This window comes from Berghia stephanieae, chromosome 4 (genome assembly GCF_034508935.2).
Source record: "Berghia stephanieae isolate SIO BIC M18660-M18661 chromosome 4, UCSD_Bste_1.3, whole genome shotgun sequence".
NCBI lineage: Eukaryota > Metazoa > Mollusca > Gastropoda > Nudibranchia > Aeolidiidae > Berghia > Berghia stephanieae.
Window position 1 is genome coordinate 62,447,901 of NC_088363.1, and position 11,833 is coordinate 62,459,733.

At 36.3% G+C, this 11,833-nt stretch overlaps 1 protein-coding gene across 6 annotated transcripts in view; it reads right to left on the reverse strand.

Annotated features, from left to right (window-relative positions):
- LOC144970977 (uncharacterized) overlaps positions 1-11,833 on the reverse strand; it is a 75,230-nt gene that overhangs the window by 13,390 nt on the left and 50,007 nt on the right. For all 6 annotated transcript variants that reach the window (XM_078911209.1, XM_078911208.1, XM_078911210.1 and 3 more), the window contains 2 exons: positions 11,365-11,833; positions 7,684-8,838 (listed from right to left, as the gene is read on the reverse strand). The exon at positions 11,365-11,833 is cut by the window's right edge and continues 1,289 nt beyond it. In XM_078911209.1, coding sequence (XP_078767335.1) covers positions 7,684-8,838; positions 11,365-11,833 — 1,624 coding nt within the window. The remainder of the gene's footprint in view (positions 1-7,683; positions 8,839-11,364) is intronic.

Here is an 11,833-nt window from a genome sequence, read left to right on the forward strand (position 1 = left end):
TACTACTACTACTACTACTACTACTACTACTACTACTACTACTACTACTAATAATACTACTACTACTACTACTACTACTACTACTACTACTACTAATAATAATAATAATAATAATAATAATAATAATAATACTACTACTACAAATACTACTACTACTACTACTACCACCACTACTACTACTACTACTACTACACTACTACTACTACTACTACTACTACTACTACTACTACGACTACTACTTACTACTACGACTACTACTACTACTACTACTACTACTACTACTACTACTACTACTACTACTACTACTACTTACTACTACGACTATTACTACTACTACTACTACTACTACTACTACTACTACTACTACTACTACTACTACTACTATACTACTACTACACTACTACTACTACTACTACTACTACTACTATACTACTACTCTACTACTACTTACTACTATATACTACTACTACTACTACTACTACTACTACTACTACTACCACCATTATTATTATTATTATTATTATTATTATTATATTATTATTATTATTGTTATTATTATTATTATTATCATTATTATCATCATCATCATCATCATCATCATCATCATCACCATTATTATTATTATTATCATCATTATTATTAACATCATCAATATGACGATAACGACGATGACAATGATGACGGTGATGATGATTATTGTGATTGTTGTCATGATGAGGATACTGACAAAGACCTTGTGACGACGATGATGCTAATTATGAGAGTAATAAAAAGAAAGAAAATTAAATGAACTTACCAATCACAACTCTATTTAACTGTCCTTAGAACTAAAAGTGATCTTATTCCTAACCACAAACATGAAACAACTTAACTCTCCACGGTAATAACATCCCCGAAACACATCAAACAAGTCCCGTGTTTGTGCTTCTATGTGTTGATCTGCGTGTGTGTCTATCTGCATGTGTGCATGTGTATCGTGTGTATGTGTGTGTGTGGGTGTGTGTGAGTGTGTGTGTGTTCATTAATGATTGGCACGTTTTGTCAAACAAGAGATTAAGACATCCTTTTGTTCTTTTTCATTTAGAAGAGGAAAAAGAATCACCTTTTGCCTGGTTTCTAAACTAAATGAACGTTTATATTTGAATTGCTTTACGTCAATGACCCTCTTTTAAAAGTCTCTTAAATGGAAATTCGCGATTAAGGTCGACCATATATTTCGCTGTAAATTTCCTCACAAACCAATTCTGCTTTAATCTAAAAAAGACACATTGTACAAATTTTGGACAGAAAACTCGTCCTTCAAATATAGATCGATTAAAATGACCCTCATCTTGCCCAAAACTTTCAGACCTCGGATTTCTAGAAAGTCCCAGTTTTGAAAGTTTTTGGCAAGGTGAGGGTCAATTCATCGATTGATTGTTTGCAAGACTCAGATTTTAAAGATGAGTTTTTAAAAAAGTCCGACAGAATTGTATCAGTTTTCAGGATCCAGCTTGACAAATATTTTACTCATGCCTTAAACTGTAATTTTGTCTGAGTGAAAAACAAAGGTAGTCTTTTAGAGCCTTTAGGCCCACGAGGCCGGGGTTTATCCTGGTTTCTATAGCCTGAAAATGGATAACAGCAATTGATTGAAATAGTTACAGCAGTGGTGTTGGGAGTTGCAGTAGTAGTAGTAGTAGTAGTAGTAGTAGTAGTAGTAGTAGTAGTAGTAGTAGTAGTAGTAGTAGTAGTAGTAGTAGTAGTAGTAGAAACTGCTACAATTACTTCTACCACCACTACTACATATTCCTCCTCCTCCCCTCCTCCTCCTCCTCCTCCTCCTCCTCCTCTTCTTCTTCTTCTTCTTCTTCTACTACTACTACTACTACTACTACTACTACTACTACTACTACTACTACTACTACTACTACTACTACTACTACTACTACTACTACTACTACTACAACTACTACTACTACTACTGCTACTACTACTACTACTACTACTACTACTACTACTACTACTACAACAACTACTACTACTACTACTACTACTACTACTACTACTACTACTACACTCCTCCTCCTCCTACTACTACTACTGATATTATCACTACTATAATATGTGCATTTACCTATTTCCCACTGTCACAATTGCATTAAAAATTTTATATCATTTCCGTTGACAGATGCTTTGACGTTCCTAATTTTGAAGACAACTAAGTCAAAAGTCAAACCATAACACAAACGAAACATGCTTTTTGTGGCACGGTACTCGATTACTAATTAACATACAAGATGCTCTCTACCCATCATTGCGATAGGAACATCGCTTGTAATGATAGTAATTATACTAGCAACAACAACGATATAATCAAAGGATAATAGTATAAATAGTTAAAAAAAAACTCAGAAATGAAGAAATATAGCCCACCACTGTCAATATAAAATGATCACGGATCATAATTGAAATGAGGATGACACACGATAGATCGCAGTTCACTTGGCAAAGTGACGGGGTGGTGACAAACCTGTTCTATATAATTGTTAACCGAAACTTTATTGTTAATATACCACAGACTATTTATTCATGGTAAATTTATGTATGGTTTTCTGAATCTTTCAAAAGATAAACGAAAATAGAAACTGAATTTGCCCCACCTAAATATTGTGTTTGAATAGCAAACAGCCACAATAATAATCTATCTAGCATAATGTACTAAAGAGCCAAGATCACATGACTGAAAAGCAAAAACCACTTCAAGGACATGGACAGATTCTAACACATCTTGAAAAACGGGATTGTTTGTTTGTAAAGTTTATGTGAACTTAACAAGGAACAACAGTGTGGGGTCAAAAAACTGGTTCTAATCTCATTGGAAGTCTCTTCCGGAGGATTGGATACACTTCTTGTGTAAATGATCCTCTGGCTTCAGAGTGATGGCATCTTATTTTATAGTCTAAATATATTCTAGACGTCAATAAAGATCACCCATTCTTGCTCTGTAATCCTTAGAATCTGCTTCACATTCTGCTACTAAAATAGTTAACCACCTTATGATTCAATGTGTAACCTATTCAATATTTGTCATTCGAAGGATTTTGGAACCGGAAAAATAGAAGATGTAACGTCCAGACTTTTCTTCCTTATTTGCTGATGTTTTATATAAAGTTTAGAATGTTTTCATTAGTAAATTATTTCTGAAAAAAAAAGATGCGTGATGAGATTCCATTTCTGATGACAACAAAGCAATCCTAAAATTATTCTAACCGAGACGAAACGCGATCTATTTTGTCATCCGTTAAGGCAGGTACTAACCACGCGTTTATTTAACTAGTAAATTGCTGAACTCTTCAAAAACATATATCTAAAATTTGGCCAGAGGACTCGCCCTTCTAATATCGATCGATTTAAAGGACTCATCTTGGCAAAAACTCTCAACCCTGGGACAAAGCCCCCGGTTTGAGAGTTTTTGCCAAGACGATGGTCATTTAAAGCAATGGATATTTGAAGGAAGAGTTTTCTGGCCAAATTTTTTAAAGCATGTTTTTCGAGAGTTTGGCAGTTGACTGATAAATAATCGTGTCAATTTCCCTCAAGGTTGAAATGAAAGTAATGATGAAAAGAACATCACTAGGAATTTTCAAAAACTCCTCGTAGGCCTACGTATTAAAAGTACTTTAAAGACCCATAAAACATACTCAAAACCACATATTCAATCAAATAATATGTTCTTGTAAATGTTTAAATTCAATATTGAACATAAAAAGAAGAAATACATTTATTAATTTTAGAAAAAATTGGATTGAACCAACTGATAAATTCAATTGAAATAAATTATTAAAAAAAAAACCAATTGATTTCAATGGATTGTTTTCCTCACTTTCCCAAATCACCGAGTTTTCAGTAAGAAATTTTGTTTGGTTAGGATTTAAATAACTACCCTGGCATATCCTCGCAGTCCCATGTATACTTGAGCAACACTGTGCAAGTCGTGATAAGGTTGTAGGGGGGATCTTTGAAAGGAACGCTAAATTATTCAGGCCGTAGTAGTAGTGTTAGGTACATCATAATGGCGTTGGAACGGACGGTCTTGTCAGGCGTTCGTGCGTTTATCCGCCGCTCGTGTATCATTACATTTTCAAACGGAATGGAACAAACGCGAACAATTGAACGAATCATCTACGGTGGCGTCATAATAAAGTGATTTTGTGGTGAAAAAATATAAAAAACAAACATGCTTCTATTTATCGTCAAACACCGATTGATGATGATGAAGTTGATGATGATGACGATGATGATGATGATGATGATGATGGTGATGATGCACACTCAAAAAGCGCTTAAGTGACCAAGATGTTACCTGTAAAATTATAGATAATATCTAATAATAAATAATTAAACATGAAAATAATTACACGTGATTCAGTTTCAATGGTCCACATACCGCTAATGGTCTGCCATCTGGTGCTTGGGGACCACTAATTAACTACCTCGGTATCATTCAAAGTATTCGACTTTTTCGTTGCTTGTACTCAACATTACCGAATGCGTCCGGTTTAAAGTGGGAGAGTGAAAATGAGGAGATCCGTGAATACGTTACGAGCTGCAAACGAATAACACGACTCTAATACTAATACACAGAAATAGTTCTGTCGTTCTGTAAAAGTTCATGTTTAATTTGACTTGACAACGTTATGTCATCGTCAATCTCATGCTGGTTGTCACACCTGTTTTTGTTCTTGTGTTGATGATGGCGACGGCAGGATGAAGCGATGGTGTAGAGTGTAGAGGATTGGTTCGCCAGGCTTTAGATCGACAAAACTATAGGCACGAACCCCATATATGTAGATAGATGGTGGGATGGCGTCCTCTTTTCCAAACACTCAGGCTCTATCCTCTTTTATCTGTTTAACTTTTCCAGGTTGCTTTCTGTCTTTCTCTTCCAATGGGATTACTTGGTTTCATTTGTCCTGGCCCTGGCCGGAGTCATTGGCCGAGAGGGAAATAGCCAAATGTATACCATAGTGGACCTAGAGGTTACTTGATGTGTCTTCTATCCCCTATAACGGTCTCCCTTATCATGTTGCTTTCTGTCTTTGTTATATATTGAGATTGCTCTCCTCCCCCCCCCCCCAACCCCGCCCCCACCCCCCTGGTATGGAGGGAGTACTTGGCTCGAAGAGAGACAGTCAAATGTATAATACCTTTTTTCTTGAGAGATGATATGTTTTTCTTTGTAAATCATTTATGTTGAGTATTATTATGATTACTAGTTATGAATACAACGTACTTTGCAAACAGTTTAGTGTATCCTAAATAGCGAATTTCTCAAAAACGGTGAGCCAAATGTAATGAAACTTATACTCAACATTCTTTTGTAGTACGTTGTCTATCTAATTTAATAAAGGAAATTGAGACACATTTCATTTACAAACTTTTATTCACAAACAAAAAAAATCAAAAAAAAAAATCAAATGGACCGTTTGCAAAAGTATTTAACACACTTAAAAATGCAACGAGTAATCAGTGACTGATTAGAGAGCGCAACATGTAGGTACCTCAATGATATAAAGAAGACAAATCGATAACAACTCTCTAACACACTGTGTAACTCTCTTTTCTCGATCCTCTTTTAAAATTGTTAGAACAAAAGAATTGTCTAGTGATTTGCAACTGGAAATCATAATATGGCATAAAGCTGGAAAATGATACATGAAAATAGCTTCAGAATTAAAATAAGCTTGTAAGGGCAGTTTGTGCCTCTATGCTACTAAAAATTATTCAAAGGAGTGGACTGCCTCATAAATTAACTAGTGCCAATTCTATACATTGCATGTAATGTAATGAAAGAACCATGTCATTTTTGACTCGTTCAGAAATTCAGTAAGATTTACAGAATGCGTATAACGAAGTCAGTAAGGATGCAATCAAGCGATCGTTTAATCTTAATACTTCGAGCTCTAGACTAGATCACCAATAAAGTCCCCATTGCTGGAACAAGCAAGTGCAAGATTTATTCTAAAATTCGTAAATAAATATCTTTGTGAATTTGATGAGTTCTAGAATTTGGTCAGATGAACCAAAAGTGGGGCTATTCTAAAGCAACATGCGTATCCGTGTATGAAGGGGGGAATTTGGCAAAGAATACGGTAAATTTGATTATTTTGTTCATTAAAGTTTTGTAAACGAAATGTTCCGAAATTTCCTTTATATAATTGGATAGACAACGTGTATAGGCATATTGAGTATGCGATTTGTTACCTTCGGCTCACTCGTTTTTGAGACGTTCACGATAAACCTATGTATCAAATACTTTCGCTACCCGTTGTATAGATAGTATGCAGATGACGTCACTCAGGCCTTTGTTATTGTTTTTGCCATCCGCGTTTGTGAGTTGTTCTCACTAAACTGTTTTAACCAGACTATAAAAGTTCATGGTTACACAGAGTTTGTGTGTTGGTCCGTTATACTTCCGGATGGCAATGTTGTGAACTCCTTGGCCAAGCGCATTCTATCTATATATGTAAGTGTATACATGAACGTCGAGTTGGATATTATATTTAAAAAGAAGCCCAAAAAAAATAAAACATTGGAAATTGATATGCATCAGACGGAATGAAAGAGCTAGAAAGCTAAGAGGAGACAGTTTGTTTGCACTTGAGATACTTAACCGAGATCGGGCCACGAGAAGGCATGTTTAAAATTACTCTGTGCCCTGTGCTGATGAGCTTGTGTTTGTTTACACAAAGTCTCCGTGTTTAAATCTTCATTTCGTGTCGTGAACTAACTACCTGTGATGAGCACCAACAAATCGCCGACTTAAACAACACAGTTGTTTCTTGGAAAATCATATTGTAAATTAAGTAAAAAAAAAAACAAAAAACAAACGAAACAAAACAGCCCCCCCCCCCCCAAAAAAAACCCCCAAACAAAACAAAAACAAAACAAACAAAACAACCCTGAGCATTCGAATAGAGCAATATCCACTAACCGTGCTCAAAGCGCTTTACGAGGGGTCACTAGCCAACAGCAACACTTACTATGCAGAACGAGACTAGACACATGTAAGAAGAAATGACAATTATTTCTTATTCGACGGAGACCATGCTGTATACTGCCAGGTACTCATTTTAACCTGAGTACGATGAGAGAATGTGAGCGAAAAGCCTTTTTCAAGGACTCAATTTTTAAACCGCTCAGCGGGACTCGAACCATGGACCTACCGATCCGATGGCAACTGTCGCACCACTAGACCACAAATCCGTACAGTGTGCTCCTTTTATATTGATCAAGATATGTATTAAAATTGTTGTGGTTTTGAGAGTAATTTTCTCAATGTTGTAATAAGTACTACCGTACTCGGAAAAAAAAAAAAAACACGTAGGTATCTATTTTTAAAATGTCGAAATATCAGGATAGATAACCATAATAAACATATATTAAGGTAGGATTTTTATAACCAAAATTACAAAGGCATTGATAACACAATCTGGCAATTCCACGACAGAAAAGAAGCGACTGGTGTGGTTCGTAATTCTGTTTTAATTCCGACATTAACTGACTGGGCAAAGCGCTTACAAAACCTCAAACCTCTTTTGCAAGGCGAAATCGACAACTGCTAACTGACTGTTGACTTTCCTACTAAAGATACAAGATTCCCATTATTTTTTATCATACTCCCGTTAAACGTATTCTTACCTTAGTTTTGTCACTTTTGCCATATCCATCACGATCGTAAACAATAACTGCCTCGTCGCCGTTAATATCCTTTACTGGGTGAATGATTCCATTCTCAAAAGATTCGATTCTCTCTCTTCTCTTTCTCAATTTGTCTTTGATTACACCCAGCAAGAAATCCTCGTCAGCAGACCAGGTATACTTCAGGGCATCGTCATACATCAACGAATCCATCACAGAATCACGGACATCTGATGATGAGTCATCGAAGAGTTCATTGCTAAGATTGGGATTTTGATCATCCTCAACCAATTTTGATGCTTCGAATGGAATATCAGTGGAAGATTCGGTTTGCCCACTGTCATTGGCATAATGTGGTGTACTGTTGGATGTGATTTCATGGTGCAGTCTACTGTTTGATGAAAGTCCTATGCCTGGAATGGATGGATGAGAATTGCTTGACAGGTCAACCTTTTCATCTTGCGAGGAAGAAGGACTCGGGGTTGTGTTTGAAAGAGGTTTTGATCTTGGAGGTGAAAACGTTGAGAATGATGTCATCGGTTCGGTTTGTTTTGAATTGGTTAATCTGACATCTTCTTTTGTTAAAGAGTTTGACCGTTTTACCGGGAATTGGTAATATCGCCTGGTTGTAGGAGTACTTTTAACATCTGATGAATGGCCATCTATGTCCTTATCGTCTTTTAAAATACGATTAGATATTGAATTATCATAAACCGAGTCTTTTGATATACTATCATTAACATCTGGTGAACGTTGACCTTCTTTACTGTAATTCACTGAGGTAGAGGAAAGCCTCGATCCTTTAGAATTCGTTTTAAAGTCGCTCTGTTGGGAATTTCCCATTTTTCCAATAACGATTGAATTATCCCCATCAATTTTAGTCCTCCGTGAATCGGCAGTGAAATCACCCATATACACATTAATATTCCTCCGAGTTTTGTGTAATTCTTCGGTATTTGAGATTGATTCACTTTCGTCCTCGCTCTCATTATTTTGAGGAACGCTTAAATCTGGACATGAATTTCGTTTATCTTTCAGTTCTTTCCTTTTTGCATCCAACTTCTCCTTTGCTTCCTTCTCCTTCATTTCTCTTACTTCTCGTTTCTTTTGCGACGACCGTTTTTCCCGTATTTCTACAGCAAGAGTCTCGTCAACCTGCAAGGCCAAAAAGAAGAAAAGATAGAAACACAAAAGTGAAAATTGGTGTAAAGAGAGACTGTATAACAAAACAAACAAACAAACAAAAAAAAAAAAAAGAAAAGAAAAAAAAAGAAAGAAAAGTACGAACAAACAACAAAAAATATTTTTAAAAATGGAGCATTTATGTAGTGCAATATCCACTAAACGTGGTCAAAGTGCTTTACAAGTGGTTCCTAGCCAAACGCAACACTTAAGATGTAGGACGAGACATGACGCCTGTTAGGCGATATTACAATTTTTGCGTGACCCTCCGTCCCAAAGCGTTATCATGTCCGGATGAACGAAATACTGGAAATCGAGTTTTTAGCAACAGATATGAAAGTTAGAGTTAATTTCTATTCTTCACGGTGATGCATAAATACAATTTCTTACAATGTAAAAGACCCAAAGTTCGTATTTCTTGCCATTTTCATTCTAAAGTCACTTTTCAAGGTCTAAGTCATCACGACATAAAACCTCTTTGACGCGGTTGGTCACATTTTATTCTATATATAGAATAAGTTGACGTCACTCGGGTCTTTGTTATTGTTTTTTGCCATCCATGTTTATGAGTAATTCTCACTTAACTGTATTAACCAGGCTATAAAAGTTCATGGTTACACACAGTTTTGTGTGTTGGTCCATATACTTCCGGATGGCAATGTTTTGAGCTTCTTCGCCAAGCGCTTACAATCTATATACGACTCTCCAGGGGAATAAATGAAAAATCGTATAGCAATGAGCTTAGTGAGATCGTGAAAATTTGCCATTTAAATGTTCATTTGATCTAAATGTGCGGCTATCTGGTCTAGTGGTATGACACTCGCTTTCTGATCGGAAGGTCCTGGTTTCGAGCCTCGCTCGGCGCATAGTTGATTCCTTGAAGAAGGCTCTTTACTCATATTCTCTCACCGTACTCATGTCTAAAATGAGTATCTGGCTGTGAACAACGTTGTCTCTGTCCGAAAAAATTGTAATATCGCTAACAGGCGTCATGTCCCGTCCTAAATGTTAAATGTTGCAGTTGGCAACCCCCTGTAAAGCGCTTTGAGCCCGTTTAGTGGAACTTGCGCTATATACAAGCTCAATCTTTTTTTTTCATATTAAGAATAATATGTATACGTTATAACAAAGGGATGCATGGGGACAAAACGGAATTTTATCATAATGGGGCAGTGTGACTCAGCGGTATGGCCTTTGCTTCTTACCCAAAGAGTACCGAGTTCAACTACTCGCCTTGCTGTTTGGCCTTGAGCAAGTCACCCCGCCCTAGATAACTACGCGGCGCTGTACCGCGGCTAACGCCTGGGTTATTCCAGACTTCTCTTGGAATAGACCATGAAGACAAATTTCCACGTGGAGATGAATAAAGGAATTCTCTCGAGTTCATGTGCATGGAAAATCGAATATATTTTCTTCGATTTTCCATGAGGGTGAACTCGAGTGCGATTAATTAATTTAATCTTATTTTTTTTTATGTAGTGCGTCCCGTCCCCTCAATAAAACTCTGAAAGGTGATTGTTAACCAGTTAACTTGTGTACTCTGGAAAAAAAATTGTTTTTTGAAAAATTGGCCATAAATCTCGTCCTTCAAATATCAATCGAAGTGAATGACCCTCATCTTTGTAAAAAGCTCTCAAACCTGGGACCTCAAGTTGTCTCAAGTTTGAGAGCTTTTGCCAAGATGAGCGTCATTTAAATCCATCGGTCTTTGAAGGACGATTTTTCTGGCCAAATTTTTAAATACGCGTTTTTTCCCCCCAGTTGACTGGTTAAACTAGGCAATGTATGATAGGTTCTTTTACCTCCCATTTGCATTATCAGTTTTCATAGACCGACAGTGTACAATCATAATATTATTACATTATCTACACATGGCAGGACGAACCCAGTGTATATTGTTATGTTAAAGTTTAGTAAACGTGTAAAGGGTTTTCCATTTAAAACTATTGAAACTGTTGCTTGCTAAGGCAGCATTTTTAATTCTTATTTTATCCCCCCTCACTCCAAAACGAACATTTACTTTTAAAAAAGGAGCGTGAACAAAAAGGAAAAAAAACAAACACAATGAAAAAAAAAACAACAATAAACAAAACAAACAAAACAAACAAACAATAACTAAAAACTAAAACAAAACAAAAACCAACAACAATAATAAAAACAAAAATTAACCGCAAGAAAGCTAAAAATAAAATTCTAAAATAAAAACAAAGCAAAAGAAAAAAAAAATAAAAAAAAATAAAAAAGCAAAGTATCAAAACAAACAACCCCTCCTCCGCCCCCCCCCCCCCCCTCCAAAAAAAAAAAAAAAAAAAAAGCAAGATTACAATCAACAACAACAACAAAAATAAAACAGGAAAACATAAAAAAGACCAAAAAGAAAACAAAACAAAACAAAAACACCCTAGACACAAACAACCCCCCCCCCCCAGAAAACAAACAAACAAAAACAAACAGAAACAAAAACAAACAACTGCATAAACTATTATCGCTTTTGTTTACCTGTACTTTGGCCGCCTCGGTCTGTAAATCTTTCATCCAGAGCATTAAGGTCTTCTGGTCCTCCGTGCAAATGTACACACTCTTGCAGTGACGCTGCGTGATTTTGAAGGCAAACAGCATTTTGCCGTACTTGTCCGTGTCCATAACGTAGGAAACAGCGCTCTGATTCAATACTAAAGACAAAACAGGATATTCTTCTTCTTTTTGAGTCCTAAAGGCATAGAAACATCCTCGACTTAGAACACACCAAACTTTAGTCCATTTAAAAGCAAGTCGGTATTGTAAAAACCCGGAAAGCGTCGGGGTTTCAATGTCTTTCAATTTAACCCCGGCTGATCGGGATCTTGGAGACTGCTCAACAGAATCGTGCTTCCCGAATATTTTATCTTTAAGGTCAGATGCACTCTTTCTGATACTAGCTCTTGCGTTTCTCATATGTTTGTTATCAGAATCGAACGATTTTGATAAA